Source organism: Anolis sagrei, chromosome 6 (genome assembly GCF_037176765.1).
Source record: "Anolis sagrei isolate rAnoSag1 chromosome 6, rAnoSag1.mat, whole genome shotgun sequence".
In the NCBI taxonomy this organism is placed as follows: Eukaryota; Metazoa; Chordata; class Lepidosauria; order Squamata; family Dactyloidae; genus Anolis; species Anolis sagrei.
In genome coordinates this window covers 133848184-133867863 of record NC_090026.1, presented here as the reverse complement: position 1 = coordinate 133867863, position 19680 = coordinate 133848184, and the positions used below count along the sequence as shown (strand labels likewise).

The window sequence follows — 19680 nt, the reverse complement described above, 5'->3', positions numbered from 1 at the left end:
ATGGACACCATGGAGGCATGGGTTCCAATGGCAGGAAAAGAGATGCCAGAAATATTAAACATTAACTGGGTGTTTGCTACCGGGCCCAATTCAAAGTGCTGGCTTTGGCCTAGAAAGCCCTAAACGGTTCTGGCCCAACTTACCTGTCCGAACGTATCTCCCCTTACGAACCACTGGGGGCTTTAAGATCATCTGGGGAGGCCCTGTTCTCGGTCCCGCCTTCGTCACAAGCACGTTTGGCAGGGACGAGAGACAGGGCCTTCTAAGTGGTGGCCCCTCGGCTATGGAATGCCCTCCCTAGGGAGATCAGATCTGCTCCCTCCCTCTTGACATTTCGGAGGCAAGTTACAACGTGGCTATTCGAGCAAGCGTTTACAAATACAGAGTAGCTAATAGAGGAAATTGAATGACCTGACAATGGAACTGGACAATGCTTGAGAAGAATGAGACTCTGATGATGTTGTTTTTATTGTTTTTGTGATGTTCTTATACTGTTTAATGGTTTTTTATCTATATTATGTGTTATGTATACTGATTTGTTGGAAACCGCCTTGAGTCGCCAATTGGCTGAGAAAGGCGGTATACAAATACAGTAAATAAAATAAATAATAAATATTTTTAATTACAAAAACGTGAGTCAGGCACTGAAAGAGTGAGTAGGCCGAAGCCTGTTAGAGTCAGTGGCCAAAGCTAGTGTCGTCCTGAGAAGACTGAGGTAAACCTCAGTGTGAGAGAAGCCTCATGTTTAAAGCTCCAGTATGAAGGCTGCTGTGTATTTCTTTATTTGTGTTTGGAAACCTAATTATTGTAAGTGGTGCAACGATATTATTTTACGACAAAGAAAAGCCTCCTATGGAAGAGACAACATTGGTCTGTGTGTTTGTGTTCTTTTTCTCACTTCTTTTTCTCAATTCTTTTTCTCACTTTCTTACTCTGCTGTGCATTTATGAGGAGGGTCTTTTGTTATTAAGGCCATTTGCCCCACAAGAGAGTCCAACTGTTAGGGTCCTGTCCGGATGCAGAATAAGCTATTGGCTTGGAACCTAGTGGAGTGTTCTGCTCTGGGTGCTTCTACGCAGAGGCTGGATGGCCATCTGTGGGGAGGGCTTGGAAGGTGTCTTCCTGCCTGGCACGAAAAAAGAGGTTGGACTGGATGGCCCTTGGGGTCCCTTCGGTCAGAAATATTAATTATTAATTGGGTATTTTTGATTACAAAAGTGCAAGTCAAGCACCGAAAGAGTGAGAAGGCCGAAGCCTGTTAGAGTCAATGGGACAAAGCTAGTGCCGTCCTGAGGAGATTAAGTAGGCCGAAGCCTGTTAGAGACAGTGGGCCAAAGCTAGTGTCTCCTGACAAGAGTGAGTAGGCCGAAGCCTGTTAAGAGTCAGTGGGCCAAAGCTAGTGTCGCCCTGAGGAGAGTGAGTAGGCTGAAGCCCATTAGTGGGCCAAAGCTAGTGTTGTGCTGAAGAGTGTGAGGTAAACCTCAGTGTGAGAGAAGCCTCGTATAAGAAAGCTCCAGTATGAAAACTGCTTTGTGTACAGCTACACGAATTGAATGCTGAATTGAACTTGGATGCAACTAGATTGTTGTTAATAATGTTTTCAATTGATATTTTATAATTTAATTTTGCAATTGAATGTTTTAATGAATGCTTAACTTGTTTCATATTGTTTTGTTGCATATGTCGGCATTGAATTGTTGCCGGTTGTTACCCGCCCTGAGTCCCCCCTCGGGAGTCGAGGAGGACGGGGTACAATTACTTGAAATCAATCAATACATAAAAATACTATGTATTTGATTATTTGTATTATGGAGAACATGTTGTTGTAAATAGTGCAACTATATTATTTTACGACAAAGGAAAGCCTCCAAAGGAAGAGATGTCACGGGTCTGTGTGTTTGTGTTCTTTTCCTCACTTGGGGGTCCTGGTCCTGGGTCACACTGCTGCTAACGAGTTTCTCTGCTGTACATTTATGGGGAGGGGGCTTTTGTTATGAAGCCCACTCGGCCAACACCTTCCACCTCTACGATGGGGTAGTGCCCTCAGACCAGGGTCAGCGCCCTTAGGGAAAAGGTCAGAGCAGAGGACGGGCGGGTAGACGCACCCACCAACCCACCCACCCACCCACTCACCCCCCCCCCCCCAGCGGAGCCTCCCTTTGCGATACCTTCTTGACGTAGCAGTCGTCCGGGTGGTGCTTGGGGGGCATCAGCAGCAGCTTGAGGCGCTCATAGAACTGGATCCCGTTCAGCGAGGTGATCCCCATGTAGAGGAAGATCCCAAAGAGGACGGCCAGCGGGATCTTGCGCAGGAGGTCGCTGATCACAATGGACAGGCCTGAAGCGGGAGTAGGAAGTGGAAGAAGCCATGGGGTGGCTAAAGGGGTCCGTCGGGCAGAAGCGGCCTAGCCCCCTCCCCACTTTTGGCTCTCCTGGCTGTGCTCTTGCAGGGGAATCTGCCCAAGTGACCCGGTCATTTGGGGGTCATGTGGAGGCTCACCGACGAGGAAGGCCACCAGGAAGCCGGTGACGCGCTGCTCCTTGACCTCCTGGACCTTGGGCTTGTCCCCGGGGGCCACAGCTTTGCTCATGACGGTCAGGGCGTTGGTGTGGGTGACGGTGCGCACGGTGGCCGCGGTCAGCCAGGGGAGGCCGAAGAGGGCGCAGAGGCCGCCCAAGGCCACGATGATCAGCAGGTCCAGGTGGAAGCCCGAGCCCTTGAGCAGCTTCCGCTCCTTCTTGCTGATGATCAGCCTGAAGAGGAAGAGGAAGAGGAAAAGGGGGCCTTGGAGAGGGGGCCCCTCCGGCATCACCCACCCCCTCCGTCACATCCAAAGGGACCCCCGTCAGAATATTAAATACTAACTGGGTATTTTTGATTACAAAAGTATGAGTCAAGCACTGAAAGAGTGAGTAGGCCAAAGCTGAGGAAAGCGAGTAGGCTGAGGAAAGTCTGTTAGGGTTAGTGGGCCAAAGCTAGAGTGGTCCTGAGGAGAGTGAGTGAGTAAGCCGAAGTGAGTAGGCTGTTAAGAGTTAGTAGGCCAAAGCTAGTGTTGTCCTGAGGGGTGTGAGTAGGCCAAAGCCTGTTAGAGTCAGTGGGCCAAAGCTAGTATCGTCCTGAGGAGAGAGAGTAGGCTGAGGGCTGTTTTTACAGTTAGTGGGCCAAAGTTAATGTCATCCTGAGGAGAGTGACTAGGCCGAAACGTGTTAAGAGTTAGTGGGCCAAAGCTAGTGTCGTCTTGAGGAGAGTGACTAGGCCAAAACCTGTTAGATTCAGTGGGCCAAATCTAGTGTCGTCCTGAGGAGAGTGAGTAGGCCGAAGCCTGTTAAGAGTCACTGGGCCAAAGCTAGTGTCATCCTGAGGAGATTGACTAGGCCGAAGTCAGTTACAGTCAGTGGGCCAAAGCTAGTGTCATCCTGAGGAAAGCTAGTAGGCTGAAGCCTGTTAAGAGTCATTGGGCCAAAGCTAGTGTCGTCCTGAAAGTAACTAGGCCCAAGCCTGTCAGAGTTAGTGGGCCAAAGCTAGTGTCGTCCTGAGGAGAGTGAGTGGGCTGAAGCCTGTTAGAGTTAGTGGGCCAAAGCTAATGTCATCCTGAGGAGAGTGACTAGGCCCAAGCCTGTCAGAGTTAGTGGGCCAAAGCTAGTGTAATCCTGAGGATGGTGACTAGGCCGAAGCCTGTAGAGTCAGTGGGCCAAAGCTAGTGTCGTCCTGAGCGGTGTGAGTAGGCCAAAGCCTGTTACTGTCAGTGGGCCAATGCTAATGTCATCCTGAGGAGAATGACTAGGCCGGAGCCTGTTAAGAGTCACTGGGCCAAAGCCAGTGTCATCCTGAGGAGAGTGGCTAGGCCAAAACCTGTTAAAGAGTCAGTGGGCCAAAGCTAGTGTCATCCTGAGGAGAGCGAGTAGGCCGAAGCCTGTTAAGAGTTAGTGGGCCAAAGCTAAGGTCGTCCTGAGGAGAGTGAGTAGGCCGAAGCCTGTTAGTGATCCAAAGCTAGTGTCGTCCTGAGGAGAGTGAGTGGGCCAAAGAATGTTAGAGTGAGTGGGCCAAAGCTAGAGTGTCTTGAGTAGAGTGACTAGGCCGAAATGTGTTAGAGTTTGTTGGCCAAAGCTACTGTCGTCCTGAGGAGAGTGACTAAGCCGAAGCCTGTTAGAGTCAGTGGGCCAAAGCTAGTGTTGCCCTGAGGAGAGTGACTAGGCTGAAGCCTGTTAAGAGTCAGTGGGCCAATGCTAGTGTAATCCTGGGGAGAGTGAGTGGGCCGAAACCTGTTAGAGTTAGTGGGCCAAAGCTAGTGTCATCCTGAGGAGAGTGAGTGAGTAGGCCAAAGCCTGTTCGTGATCCAAAGCTAGCGTCATCCTGAGGTGAGTGAGTGGGCTGAAGACTGTTAGAGTCAGTGGGCCAAAGCTAATGTCATCCTGAGGAGAGTGACTAGGCCGAAGCCTATTAGAGTCAGTGGGCCAAAGCTAATGTCATCCTGAGGAGAGTGAGTGGGCCGAAGACTGTTAGAGTTAGTGGACCAAAGCTAGTGTCATCCTGAGGAGAGTGACTAGGCTGAAGCTTATTTGAGTCAGTGGGCCAAAGCTAGTTTCGTCCTGAGGAGAGCTAGTTGGCCGAAACCTGTTAGATTCAGTGGGCCAAATCTAGTGTCATCTTAAGGAGAGTGAGTAGGCCGAAGCCTGTTAAGTCACTGGGTCAAAGCTAATGCCATCCTGAAGAGAGTGACTAGGCCGAAGTCAGAGTCTGTGTACTAAAGCTAGTGTAGTCCCAAGGAATGTGAGGTAAACCTCTGTGTGAGAGAAGCCTCATGTGAGAAAGCTCCAGTGTGAAGGCTGCTGTGTGTAAAGCTACTGTGTATTTGTATATTTGTGTTATGGAAACTTTGTTCTTGTAAATAGTGCAACCATATTATTTTGCAATAGGGAAAAGCCTCCAAAGGAAGAGAGAACATTGGTCTGCGCATTTTTGATCTTTTTGTCACTTTGGGCTCCTGGTCCCGGGTCACGCTGCTGCTGCTGCTAAGTTACTCTGCTGTCTATTTATGGGGAGGGGCCCTCTCGTCCAACAACCCCCCCCCCCAAGCCCTTCTTACGTGGTGATCTGCGTCTCCATGAAGATGAGGATGAAGACCAGCATGGCCGGGAGCCCGCAGCCCACCATCATCCAGACGGGGAAGGGGTCCACCTGGCCCAGAGGGTTGATCACCCAGCCCCGCTTATCAGGGTCCGTGACGGAGAGTCCCTGCGGCACCGACAGTTTCTATGGGGGGGGGGGGGGATGGAAATAGTCACGGTCCGGACGGTCATATCTTTGCCCTGTTGTCCATTGAGGTGGGTTCTCTGCGCAACAGCTAAAGAAAGGCGCACTGCTGTGCATGGGACCCACATTTTCCGGCAGGTGGGTTTTCCAGGTGGCCAACAGGCCAAAGCAGGCAGCAAAGCCACCCCGAATGGCCCCTGCTGGACTTCCATGCTTTCCCTTCCAGCCAGGAAAGAGGCTTGGCCCAATTGCAGGACAGTGCGCTCTCAGTGACATGAAGGGAGCCTTCAGCCAAGGACAATTTGGGGGCCCCACCTGCCCAATTCCCTCCCCCCTCGAAAGGCCTCAGGGCCCCTCACCTGGGTGTAGGTGTCCTGGATGCTGTAGTCCAACAGCACCATGAGCAGGATGGCAATGGGCACCCCGAAGTCGCCAATCACCCGCCGGACCTGCCCAAAGAGACCTGCTCAGCCACAGACCGCCCCCGTCCCCCCGGCCAAAGCGCACCAAGCCCCTCTCCGGCAAAGGCGGCCTCCTCTCCCCACGACCGACCGACCGCTCTCAGGCCGGGCTTGTCTCTGTGACGGCAACAAAGAGCCCCTGAGCATGAGCAGAACTCCCCCCCCCAATCCAGCATGGGGCCCCCTCCCTTCTGCATCATGACCACACTCTCCAGCCCCTCCCTTGACCCCCGGCCCTTGTTTCTGCCTCGGGCCACGCACCCGGCCTGGGAAGAAGCGGCTGTTCTTGAACTTGCGCAGGAAGAAGGCGATGAAGAAGGTGCCGAACATCAGCACCAGGGAGAGCAGGGCCGTGTTGGGCTGGCCGGTCAGTTCGCCCACAAACGTCTGGTTGCCGGTGGTCCAGTTCCCGTACGGGTCCAGGGAGCGGTCCGTGTCGTTGGGAACGATGCAGTTGTTCAGGGGGTGCTCCTGGAAGATCTGCCCGAGGGGAGGAGGGTCCACTAGCCTTTTGGGCGAGGAGGGGGCCCTGCGGAGGGCTCTCTCCAGCCACTTCAGCCCCCTCCCCTGCCCTCCCCACCCCCGTTGCCCACCTTGAACAGCTTGAAGAAGGTCTCGTAGATGAAGATGAGGGAGATGAGGAAGGCAAAGATCTCCTGGGTGAAGCGGGTGACGTAGCGCACCATGAAGCTGCCCTCGAAGGCCACTATCAGGACCACTATCACAATCAGCCACAGGCCGATCCAGACGCGGCCCACCAGGTAGTCCAGGTCGTAGGAAGTGCAGAACTGCAGCGGGGGAGAGAAGGTAGGGATATGGTGGGGGTGGGGTGGGAGGGGAGAGGGTCAGTCCAACTCCCCCCCCTCCCCAGGACCTGAGACCCTCCCTCTGGAAAAGCACGGCATGCAACATGATACCTCCATCCTTCCGCCCTTCCCCTCCCTTGGGACTCCCCAGACTCACGGTGTAGAAGGCCTCCTCAAAGACGAGGAGTGGGCCCGAGAAGCCGATGATGAGGAGGGGCTGGGCGCCCAGTACGCAGAAGATGAGGCCTTGCACCGAGGTGGAGATGATCAGCTCCGAGACCCCAATCAGCCCCTGGGTCTTCTCTCCTGGAGGGAGGGAGGGGGCGGGGTCAATCTTGGCACTCCCTCCCCCATTGGATCCACAGGCCCCTCCCCCTCAGCCCCTTCCCTCTGCCAGCGGACTCACCCAGCAGCCCCCCAAAGGTGATGGCGGGGGATAAGGCCGCGAAGTAGATGAAGATGATGGCGGCCACGCACTGGGGGTCCAGCGCATCCCGGAAGTCGCTCAGGTACTGTGGGTAGCGCCGGCGGATGTCCCGCAGCAGACCCCCGAAGGGGCGGCCCGTCCGGCGGAGGGGGTCCGGCTCCTCGGCCTCCTTCACCGTCAGCTTCAGAAGTGCTGTTAATGGAAGAGAGAAGGGGGTGGGGGTCAGCGCATGACCCCACATCTTTCCTGGAGGCGTCCCATCTGTCAGGATTAATTTAGTTATGTATGTGTTTTTCAATGTGCTTCTATGTATTGCAAAGATGGATGCCACTGTGAACTGAAAATGCCATGCAGAAATGTTTATGCTTTGAGGCTGTGATTAAGTGAATTTGAGAAAAGTAAGATAAGGTTTGTTCTTGCTGAGAACAGAAGGGAGTTGCCGGTCTCAGCAAGAGAAGATAAGCAGATGTGCAGAGGCTTTCGGTTTTGACTAGTTCTTTCTTCTTCCTGAATTGTAGCTCGCTGTAGAAAGACGGGTCTGTTGTATGTACTTAGTAAACTTAGTTTCTTTTGTAACTCAAAGCCTGCAGAGTCCTTATTTTGCAACTCAGTGTCTGCTTGATCAACTTGCTATCTGGTTGTTCCCCCAGAGATCCCCCTGCCCTTTGCAATTGCCCCCGACGAGACTCACTGGGCATATGAAAGGGGAAGGAGACCTGCATGGAGTGTGAGGAGGAGGAGGAGGGGGTCCAGGGACAATCCCCCTCCTCAGCCAATGCGAAGTGAAGAAGCACCAACACTTGTATATAGAGATGAAGTGGGAAACAAGACCGGAGGCAGGAAGGCTGCTCCCTGTTTCCTAGATCTTGTTAGGGATCTAGGAATATAGCAGAGCACCCAAAACAATATAGCAGAGCACCCAAAACAATATAGCAGAGCACCCAAAACCAAACAGGATACAAAAGTGGAGCACCAGCTCATTAGCAAGTGGAATGTGAAGTGCCTTTGGTTGTGGCTGTAAAGAATTCAGAGCTTAGGAGGTAAACATGTAGAGTCCAAACTTACAAAATCACGAAAGGTTTATTTACCATAATAAATGGGCCTGGACCAAACTGGGCACACGGGACCCCCAGGACTAACTCAACCTACTGGAGGGGTTTGAGGGGACTGACTCAGCATAGTGGGAGCTGTAGTTTACCTCGCAGCCAGAGAGCACACGGACCCCCACCCATGATGCACGTAGAGCAAACTTGCCCAACACAACAGACTTTAATTTCAGGGTTAACCTGGCATGATGGGAGTTGGAGTTCACCCACAACCTTATGCATTTTGTGCAAAAATCTGACTTTTTCAAATAATCCAGGCAATGCCAGGGATCCAAGCTATAACAACAATAAAACAAAGTTTTTACCCCTTTATGAAAACATTGCCAGAGTGTATCCTGCACACCTTCTCTCCTGTTTTCTACCCTCAGCTCTCATATGTGTGTGTGTGTGTGTGCTGGTACAGCTGTACCAGAAGCTCCCACTTTATTTGCCTTGTATTAAGTGTTTGCTTGCAGCCCAAGGCTTGGGATTTTGCAGAAGGGTGGCTTCCTGTTAAAGTTTGCAGTTATAGGGCAGGCCCCCTGTCCATCATTGTTAAGTTTGGTTCCGCCCCCTGTTCAGGACAACTGAGAAGGGAAGGGAGCCATTTTCAGTCAGTCTCAGCAAGGAAAGTCAATGTACAGGACGTGTACAGACTTCTCCTGTACAAAGGCTTCAACCCTTAAGACTTCCTGGGGGAGAACAGTCTTAAGAGCTTCTAAAGATTCCCAAAGGTTCCGGGGAAACAGCCTTACAGCCCTGAGTAATTTCGGAGGGAATAACAGCTTTAAACATCAAGAACTCCAGCTGAAGTGACTACAGGCCTACTGGTAGGTCCACTCGGTTTTGAGACGCAGTTCAGCCCGGTAGTGGATCCACATCAGTTAGGTTTAGGATCACAGTTAGCCTGGGAGAAGTTTGGAAAGGGATTTTCCTTTAGAGTAAAAGTAACAGTTAGAAGCCACCAGTTGCACAAAAGCCTGGAAGCATTTGTTTATCCTTTTGAAGACAAAAGAAGTTTCTGTTGAATGTTCACCAATAAAAGACTTTGTTATATTTCACAAGCCCTCTAGAGACTGTTTATGGTGAAAATCCTTGCGAATTTCTCTTCGGGCCCCCTGACTTCCATGACCTGTTTTAAAAGCAATTCATTTCAAGCTCAGCGCGCGACAGAACAATGTGTGTGTGTGTGTCCCTAGCTGGGTTACTCTCTGCTATACGTACCACATATTCCTACAGAAGGAACCTATCAGCAAATGAGGTGCACAGCCCCCCCCCTTCCCGATCCCAGGGCCATTGGGGTTCAATGACAACAAAGGGGGGGATGACGAGATGGACAAGGGCATGTCCACAAATCCCCTGACTGCCTTGGAGGCCAGGATCCGCCCCGCTGCCCCCCTTCCTTCCCCTTCCTTCTGCGGCCAGAGAAAACTTTTCCTTCCCAGCGGAGGAGTCTCCCGACCGCTGTGCTCGTCTGTTTTGCTGACCTTTTGTCTTTGTGAGGGATTTGTTTTAAATGGTTTAATTGCCTTTTCCGTCAGGCCTTCCTCCTTGTTTTCGCTTGCGCCTCTGCCTCTGGGTGTGGTCTGCACGGCCTGGATCCCTGCGAAGCCCTTTGGGGTCCTGGCGAGGGGCAAAAGGTGCCTCTGGGGCCCCAAAGCAGTGGACGTCAATGCCTCCCCCCCCCAGGCAGCCCCCAAGTTACGAACAAGAAGAGGTTCTATAGGTCTGTTCTTAAGTTGAACTTATTTGCAGGTTGGAAAAGTTGCATATTTTTCAGCCAAAAATACATTTTTTAAAGCTTTAGTTTAGTGTATTGTCGAAGGCTTTCATGGCCGGAATCACTGGGTTGTTGTAGGTTTTGTCGGGCTATAGGGCCATGGTCTAGAGGCATTCTCTCCTGACGTTTTGCCTGCATTTATGGCAAGCATCCTCAGAGGTAGTGAGGTCTGTTGGAACTAGAAAAAAGGGTTTATATATCTGTGGAATGACCAGGGTGGAACAAAGGACTCTTGTCTGCTGGAGCTGGGTGTGAATGTTTCAGCTGACCACCTGGATTAGCATATAATGACCTGACAGTGCCTAGAGCAAACTTTTGTTGAGAGGTGATTAGATGTTCTTGTTTGTTTCCTCTCTGTTGTTGTGCTGTTGTAATTTTAGAGTTTTTTAATACTGGGAGCCAGATTTTGTTCATTTTCATGGTTTCCTCCTTTCTGTTGAAATTGGGTTTAGTGTTTACACCTTGTTTTATTTTTCTGGTTATTTCATATTTCATATTTATTTTACTTAAGTGATATTTCTCTTTACTGTTCTCATGTAGCACAAATCCTATGTAAAATCAGACTACGTCTTTCTGACATTAATATTGATATCTGAAATATATACAGAAAGTCTTTACTTTGGAGCGCACAGGAAGTGGTGGAGACCCCTTTGTGGAGTTTCCTTGGCTGCCTGAGCCCCTCTTCAGAAGACTCCACCTCACTTCCTGTCCCTGGGAGACTTTGCAAAAATTGGCTTGTTGTGGAAACAAGGACAGACTCATAGAACCATAGGACTGGAGATAAGGCTTCAGTAAAAGGTCAAGGTCAGGGTTTCCCCTTGACCTTAAGTCTAGCTGAGACCGACGCTGGGACTCTGGTGCTCATCTCCATTTCTAAGCCAAAGAGTCGGCGTTGTCCATAGACGCCTCCAAGGTCATGTGGCCATTGGCATGACTGCATGGAGCACCCTTAATAATAATAATAATAATAATAATAATAATAATAATAATAATAATGCTTTATTTATATTCTGCTCTCTCCCCAAAGGGACTCAGGATGGATTCCAAACATAAAAGGAAAACATTCAATGCCTGAATACAACAATACAACAATACATCCATACTAACAACATTTATACAACCCAACATATAAATATGAATTATATCTTAACAAACTAAAATTAAATAAAAACCACAGACATAAGACAAAACATCCAAACAACCTTACCTTCCTGAAGAAGCGGTACCTATTGCTCTACTCACATTTGCACATTTTTTAACTGCTAGGTTGGCAGAAGCTGGTGCTAACAGTGGGAGCTCACCCCACTCCCCAGATTCGAACCACCAACCTTTTGGTCAGCACGTTCAGCATCTCAGTGGTTTAACCCGCCGCGCCACCCTCTTTTCCCATTATTTATTTACTTTTCTTCTGCTATTCTCCCACAGATGGGACTCAAAAATTGGCCAACAAAATAGAAAAAAAACCAAAACTACATAATACAGAAAAATATAATTCCCCCACACGATATGTAAACAACAAATCAACATCTATATAAATAAAAATGTCATGTTCGTTTGTGGGATTAACATAACTTAAAAACAACTGGGAGAATCGACACCAAATTTGGACACAATAAACAATATACACAGACCACAGTAACGTGTGGCAGGGAATGTCTAGTATTGCATAAAAGACAAATTACATAAATATAAATAGGCCTAAAAATGATGTATCATTATCATCAAAATCCCTAAGCCTCAGGCCACGAAGGGTGTCTTAAAACATTAACATGGACATCTCAGAGCTCCAAGTCTTTGGCCACGTGATTCTTGTCTGACCGAGATAAGCTGCTATTGTGTGTTGCTTCCACATAAAGGTTTTCACCTGTGAGCGAAAGGCCAGGAAAGAGGGGGCTGAATGCACTCCTTGGGGAGTGCATTCAGCCCCTGAAAAGCTGCAGGGCCACCACCGAAAAGGGCCCCTCTCTCGTCCTCACCAACCATATTTGTGACGGAGGTGGGACTGAGAGGAGGGCCTCTCCTGGCGATCTCAAGGCTCGTGTGGACTGATCATAACTCTTCCAGGGGTGGATTTCCCTTCCTTCCGAGGGGGAGATTTCTTTCACTTCCTGTTATTTCAGCCTTGTTCTTAACTAGGAGTCATTTGTAAGTCAGATGTTTGTAACTTGGAGGTATCCTGTCTGTATATATGTATACACACACACACATGTGTGTGTGAGAGTCAGACAGGTGTAGTATAGATGTGGGAGGGATCCCCAATGGTCATCCAGTCTAGCTTTGTTCTCAAGTTATAAATATATTTTATACTAGCTGTCCCCTGTCACGCGTTGCTGTGGCCCACATGGGGGTTTTGTGTGGGAGATTTGGCCCAATTCTATCATTGGTGGGGTTCAAAATGTTCTGTGATTGTAGGTGAACTACAAATCCCAGCAACTAAAACTCCCAAATGTCAAGACTCTATTTTCCCCAAACTCCACCAGTGTTCACATTTGGGCATATTGAGTATTCATGTAGAGTTTGGTACAGATCCATCATTGTTTGAGAGATCCACAGTGCTCTCTGGATGTAGGTGAACTACAACTCCAAAACCAAAGGACACTGCCCACCAAACCCTTCCAGTATTTTCTGTTGGTCTTGGGAGAACTGTGTGCCAAGTTTGGTTCAGTTCCATCGTTGGTGAGGTTCAGAATATTCTTTGATTTGAGGTGAACTATAAATCCCAGCAACTACAACTCCCAAATGACAAAATCCATTTTTTTTTTTTAGTGAAGGACATACATTGGGTTGTTAGGTGTAACGTGTCCAAATATGGTGTCAATTCCCCCAGTGGTATTTAAGTTCTGTTAGTCCCACAAACAAAATTACATTTTTATTTATATAGATGTTAATGTTTTAAATAGTATTTCATGATTGTTTTCTGTTCACTTTGTCGCCAATTGTGACCCGCTCAGAGCTATCTCTGGGCTGAAATGGATAGTATATAATGGAAGGTTGCTTACCTGTAACCGTGGTTTCCTGAGTAGTTACCTGTGAATTCGCACAATGTGGTATTCCTGCGCCAGCGCAGGCCAACTTCGGAACCTTCTAGAAGCTAAAAATTACTGTATTCCCCCTGGCCCCTCCCCTCCCTCTCTCGAGTATATAAGTCCCCTAGGAGGGGCCAGCCGCCATTCCTCTTCCGCCGTACAACAGCCAGAAGGGTGGCATGACACTCGAGGGGAGGAGGGAGGGTTTGTGCGAATTCACAGGTAACTACTCAGGAAACCACGGTTACAGGTAAGCAACCTTCCATTTCCTGTCGTAGTTAACTGTGAATCGCACAATGTGGTAGACTAGCGAGCTGTAGCTCTGGTTGGCGGGGTCATGCCACCGCAGAGAACAACACCGCTCTACCAAAGTCGGCTTCTCTCCTAGATACTCTGTCCACCTTGTAGTGTGAAACAAAAGTAGTGGGAGAAGCCCATATAGCCGCCTTACAAATGGCTTCCAAAGGAACGCCCTTCATAAACGCGGCTGAGGCAGCAACAGCCCTCGTAGAGTGTCCTCTAATCTGCTGAGGCAGTTCTTTCCCTGCCAATCTATAACAGGTGCGGATTGTTGACACAATCCACGCCGATAAACGTTGAGAGGAAACTGGGAGACCCCTAGTGTCCTTACGATATTTGACAAAGAGCCTCGGAGACTTTCTGAACTCAGCCGTCCTGTGGACATAGAAGGACAATGCCCTTCTAACGTCCAAGGAGTGCAACCCCTTTTCCAACGGAGTCTCAGGGTTCTGAAAAAACGCTGGTAAGACAATGTCCTGTGAAACGTGAAATTTGGTGGCCACCTTAGGCAAAAACGCCAAATCCATCCGCAAAACTACTTTGTCGGCATGAAATTTTAGATATGGGGGATCCACTCGTAAAGCACATAATTCACTCGCACGTCTAGCCGAAGTTATGGCTACTAACAATGCCACCTTCCAAGTCAGCAGTCCTAACTCCGAAGAAGACATAGGCTCAAAGGGGGGCTTCATCAGAGTGGAAAGCACCAACTCCAAATTCCACGCAGGAACTATGGGAGCTACCGGAGGCCTTACATTTTGAAGCCCTCTCAGAAATTGCTTGACCAGCGGGTCAACAAAACATGAAGGGAGACCCCTCTTCCTTCTAAACCAAGAAATGGCAGCTAAATAACACTTTATCGATGAATTAGAGAGCCCAGAATCATAAAGTGCTGCTAAGAAATCCAAAACTACTGAAATCGGGGCCACCTCTGGATCATGCCCCTTTGATTTGGCAAACTTAGTAAATTTGTTCCATTTAAAGATATAGGATCTTTTCGTGGAAGGTCTATGCGCAGCCTCTAAGATAGTCAAAACCGTTTGGGGAAGAGTAGACTCTAACCCCAGTGCGGCGGTATTACCAACCACGCCGTCAACTTGAGGAGGTGCACATCGGGGTACAATACTCGTCCCTTCTGAGATGTCAAGAGATCTGTCCTGTTGCTGAGTTTGAGAAACTGCCCTCTCGAGAGCTGCAGAAGTGGCGCAAACCACTGCTGACGAGGCCACCAAGGTGTCACCACAATGCAATGAGAGTGGTCTCTCTGTAGTTTTGCTACCACTTTCAACAATAACGGAAACGGAGGGAAGGCGTAAAGTAATGCGCCCCCCCAATAATGGAGAAACGCATCTCCTAGACCCGCTTGCGTCTTCTGAGGATCTTCCCGTGAGCAGAACTTGACGCACTTCGTGTTCTCCTTGGTTGCAAAGAGATCTACCTCCGGGACTCCCCACAATTGGAAGATTCCTAGTGTCTCTTCCTGATTGAGGGACCAATCGTGGTTCCCCAGTGGATTTCTGCTCAGCGTGTCCGCCAGGGAATTTTCCTCTCCCGGGAGGTGGGACACCTGAAGATACACCTCTCTCTGGATGCACCACTCCCAAATTTGAAGCGTGAGGTTCAACAACTGAGTGGAGTGAGTCCCTCCCTGCTTGTTCAGATAGAACATTACGGTTGTGTTGTCCGTTAATATCTGAACTACTTGGCCGTGAATTAGCCCTTCGAATGACTTTAGTGCTCTTTCTACGGCCTTTAACTCGAGCACGTTTATGTGAAGTGCGGCCTCGCTTGGAGACCACTTGCCATGGGCCACTAGGCCCTGGGAATGGGCACCCCATCCCGTGAGTGATGAATCTGTTGTAATCATCCTGGTGGGGTACGGGAGCTGGAAAGGAAGCCCGACACATACAAATTGAGGGACGGTCCACCATTGTAAGGAGCGACGGACCTCCTGCGGCAGGGTAAGCCTGACCTGTGGCGAATCCTTGAGGGGGTCGAACATTGTACCAAACCATGCCTGGAGGGGGCGCATACGGAGGCGCGAAAAAGGTGTCACTGCCGTAGTGGATGCCATATGACCCAGTAGGGTTTGGATTTGGTGGGCCGATACTACCTGGGCCTGCATAATACTCTGGACCTGTGCCTGTAAATTGAAAAACCTGTCCGACGGGAGATACGCTCTCCGAGACACTGCATCTAGGAACGCTCCGATGAAGAGGATCCCACGTACCGGTCGTAATGAGGACTTCTCCGTGTTGACCACCAGGCCCAGCGACTGCAAAAGACACAACACAACGCGTACATGAGTCTGGAGTTGGTCAGCTGATCTCGAAACTATCAGCCAATCGTCTATGTAAGGGTATACCACGATGCCGCGGGTGCGAAGGTGGGCCACCACCACCGCCATGCATTTGGTAAAAACCCTAGGGGCCGTACTGAGGCCAAAAGGTAGCACGTTGTAGCAAAATGTTCTATCACCCACTCTGAAGGTAAGGAATCTACGGTGATGGTGAACTATTGATAAGTGGAAGTACGCATCTCGTAAATCTATAGTGGCAAACCATGCGCCCTCTGGTAACAAAGGCATTATAGACGAAAGAGTCACCATGCGAAATTTCTTTGGAGCAATGAATTTATTCAATTCTCTCAAGTCCATAATAGCTCTGAAACCTCCGCCCTTCTTAGATACAACAAAATATCTCGAGAAAAAACAGTGTGTAAACAACGAGGGATGAACAGGCGAGATGGCTCCCTTGCTCAGAAGCACCTCAATTTCTTTAGATAACACATCAGAAGGGGGAGTAACTTTAATCAAGCCCACAGGTGGGTTGTCCACAAATTCAATGGCATATCCCTGTTGCACTATAGAGAGCACCCATTTGTCGGTGGTGATTAGTGCCCAGTTAGCGTAGAATGCCTGAAGCCTATCTCCGAATACCACAGGGGTGGGCGGATGTGAGGAAAGGGGAATAACATTGTAACAGTGGTTAACAGCAAACTCTTGAACTCCCTCTAACTGAGGGCCAGTTAGAACTATATCAGAGCGGGGCTGTGACATGCAGGCATCAAAGCCGCTTCCTTGAGGCCCCTTGATTCCTCGGTTTACCCTGATAGGGTTGATACCTGGGTTTGGGTTGATAATTGCCTTTCTTGCCCCCCTGGTACCTAGGGGATGAGGGGCCCCTCCCCCTAAAAGACCCGGAGTAAGAATTAGTATAGTTCTTACGATAGGCGTTGGAAGTCGGTTGCCATCTGGGCTTATTTTGGTAGGGCTGCCAAGTAAAGCCGAACTTATTGGCAGCTTGGCGGACTTCTTGTTTTTCTTTAATCGTCACGTCTGTCTCCGGGTTGAAGAGGCCCTCCTCGTGTAAGGGAAGCTCTTCTGCGAGAGCCTTTCCTTCTTCGGAGAGATTTGCGGCTCTAAGCCATGCGTGCCTCCTGATGGAGGTCGCAGTTGCAAATAAATGCCCCGCCAATTCTGCTAAGTGCTTAGCGAAATCCTTCTGGATTTTCGATAGCACGAGTGCTTCAGCCTGCAGCGCTTTGGGGAAGCGCTGCTCCTCTGGGGGAAGCTTCTCCAAATGCGGGAGTATCCTATTCCAGAGAAATGACTGATAGCCACTCATGTACGTCGCATAGTGCGCCATACGGGTGACTAAACCTGCCGCCAAGTGCGCTTTCTTCCCCAGCATATCGACCTTCTTTCCCTCCTTATCTGGCGGAGCAGAGAGGGTACTTTTTGGTTTCTTTGATTTCACTACCTCCGCAACCACAGTGTTCGGCTTGGGAGGGTTAGAAACCCATTTGGCCGTGGCCAGATCAATCCTATACAAGGAGTCGACCCTTTTTGGGGTGGCAGGCACTGCAGTTGGAGGTGTGTCTAATATCTTAGCAAGCTTTATCAGGTAAGGCAACATTGGGAGTGATGTGGATGTAGGGATATTTTGTTCATTCGACGGAAACATAAAATCCTCTACATGTTCAGGCGCTCTTGGGGCCGGGATATCGAGCGCCTTAACCATTCTATCCACCAGAGAAGAGAACTTGTTGAAGTCAGCCGGTAGGGGAGCAGCGTCTGCTGAGGCCTGGGCAGGTTGTGGGTCTCTAGATTCTGCTGAAGAATCTGAGTCCTCCAGCTCGGGAGGGTTAAGGTCACCCGTGGTCTCGGTTACCTCCTGGGGCATCTGTGGAGTGCAAGGCTCCTCCACATGGGCAGGCAGGAGCGCATCTGCATTAGCAACACTTACATTTTGAACCAAAGAACCCGAGCGCTCAGTACAACTACGTTCAACACATACAACATTTTGATCAACACAACTAGCCTCAGCACAGTTGTTTAGCTCAGCACAGCTTGTCTGTCCAAGTCCAGTCACTGAAGGACGCGTTGCTGTGGACATTGCAGAGGTGGAGGATGGGAAAACCGTGGTTGAGGTCCCAAAACCTCTCTGTGCAATCCCCTGTATGGCCTCCATCAATGGTAGAGGGGCAAACGCTGATGTAGGATGCTGTGGGAACAGGAATTGTCCCGCTGGACCCATCTGCCAGAAGCCTGGGTGGGGAAAAAGATTGGGCCCATAAGGTCCCCATTGGTTGGGGGTGGAGTGCGGGCGTCGAGAGCGATGGGACCTCCTTGATGCCCTCGATGTCCTCGATGCTGCCGAAGAGGAGGAAGAGGAGGAGGAGGAGGACGATCCCGATGAGGAGGAGGGGGATCCTGGCCTGGACCTTCCCCTCGATGCTCTCCGCCGCCTCTCTCTCCTTGCGCGGCGGCTGCGGCGAGAGGGGGAGCGCGACCGTCTCCTGCTTCCCTGGCTCCCTCTCGGCGTCGACGGTATCGGGGCAGGAACAGTTGGTCTGAGGAAGCCCTCCGAAGAGCGTGGAGAGAGGCTCCCTCTCTCTGCTGAGGCCGGAGCGCGCTCCCCCTCCCTTCCTGTGGGCGGAGCCGCAGGCAACAGGGGAGTGGCCTCGCCTTCTGCCGAGGCCGGCCTTTCGGTTTCGGAAGGCTCCTCAATGAGCGGCGCGGTGGCTGCCTGTCCTGGCGTCGGCTGCCTGGAACGCGCTGCACCCTCGGTCTCTCCTGGGCGCTCCGATGTCGACGGGGAAGAGATCGGTGTCGGAGCAGGCCCCAATCCGGGGCCAGTCGGGCCTCCCGGCGTCGGCAAGGTAAGCGCCGGGGGCGGTTGGGCCTGTATCGGCTCCCCCGTGCTTGCCAGCAGGGGGAGCGATTTTTCCCTTTGTAGGGACGGAGGCGCAACGGCGGCAGGTCTTCCCGCCTTTTTACTGGAAGGCCTTGGTTGTGCGCTCTCGGCGCGGCCATCTTGCGGGGCCTTCTTCTTCTTCTTCAAGCCGGCCTGCTCGGGCCTGGTTTTAGCAGGCAAGGGAGCCGCTAAAGCGGGCTGAGGCCTGTTAACAGGCGGCGGGAGCAAAGCCCTCTCATATAGGGCCGCCTTCAGTCTCGATTCTCTGTTTTTCCGCGTTTGCGGAGTAAAAGCGGCGCAGATGCCACAAGGTTGTGACAGATGCGCCTCTCCCAGACATGTAAGGCACAAGACGTGTCCGTCTGTGTCTGGTAGGATGTTGGGGCAGGCTGAGCACTTCTTAAAAGAAGTTGTCGCCATGGCAGAGGGAGCAGTCAAATCCAATCCGATGTGGGGGAAAACAGAGTACCTTGTCCAGTCCAAAATACAGTCCGAGTCAAAATCCAAAGTCAGTCAATGAAGGTTCACCAGTTGACAGCCTACTAACGGCGGAAAAAAGAGGAATGGCGGCTGGCCCCTCCTAGGGGACTTATATACTCGAGAGAGGGAGGGGAGGGGCCAGGGGGAATACAGTAATTTTTAGCTTCTAGAAGGTTCCGAAGTTGGCCTGCGCTGGCGCAGGAATACCACATTGTGCGATTCACAGTTAACTACGACAGGAAAATATGGTAAATAAAATAAACAAATAAATAAGTATGAGCCACTTCTACGTTGGACCCACCTTTCTCCTCGGGGGACTTGGGCTCGGCCTCGGGCCCCAGGAATATCCTCCGGTCCTGCTCCTCCCTGCGGCGCAGCATCTCGCGCTGGAAGTTGGCAACGCTGCGCAGGAGCTCCTCGCCTTGCACCTCGGAGGGCGGCAGCACCACGCTACAGTCCAGGAACTCGTTGATGGCGTGGAGCAGGTCCTGACGGTCGTCCGCCAGGTAGGCCGCTTCGTGGAATTGCTGGGCGGGGGAGAAATACATACGAAGGGGGGAGGACTCAGAGAGGTCCCGATCCAGCAAGGCCAACGGGGGAAAAGTAGTGTGCTGGGGGTCTCCCCTACCTTGTCGGACATGAGGGTGGAGATGGAGCGCCCGATCTCGTGGTAGTCCATGTTGGCGCTGGGGGGGCCCAGCAGCACAAAGAGGAACCGGACCGGGATGGGCACCTCCAGCACCGCGTCCAGCTGGGCCGCCTCCTGCAGCCGCACAAAGGCCATGGTGGGCTGGTCCAGGAAGTCCACCGACCCTGGAGGGAGCAAGAGGGGGGCACGCGTGAAGTCATCGCCCTCCCCCGTC

The 19680-nt window shown here is 50.9% G+C and overlaps 1 protein-coding gene across 4 annotated transcripts in view; it reads right to left on the bottom strand.

Annotated features, from left to right (window-relative positions):
* The window catches only part of SLC4A2 (solute carrier family 4 member 2), an 80609-nt gene that overhangs the window by 1208 nt on the left and 59721 nt on the right, over positions 1 to 19680 (bottom strand). For all 4 annotated transcript variants that reach the window (XM_067470462.1, XM_067470463.1, XM_060782794.2 and 1 more), the window contains 10 exons: positions 19446 to 19630; positions 19119 to 19344; positions 6928 to 7140; positions 6679 to 6827; positions 6309 to 6503; positions 5977 to 6195; positions 5614 to 5703; positions 5088 to 5254; positions 2501 to 2754; positions 2169 to 2338 (listed from right to left, as the gene is read on the bottom strand). In XM_067470462.1, coding sequence (XP_067326563.1) covers positions 2169 to 2338; positions 2501 to 2754; positions 5088 to 5254; positions 5614 to 5703; positions 5977 to 6195; positions 6309 to 6503; positions 6679 to 6827; positions 6928 to 7140; positions 19119 to 19344; positions 19446 to 19630 — 1868 coding nt within the window. The remainder of the gene's footprint in view (positions 1 to 2168; positions 2339 to 2500; positions 2755 to 5087; positions 5255 to 5613; positions 5704 to 5976; positions 6196 to 6308; positions 6504 to 6678; positions 6828 to 6927; positions 7141 to 19118; positions 19345 to 19445; positions 19631 to 19680) is intronic.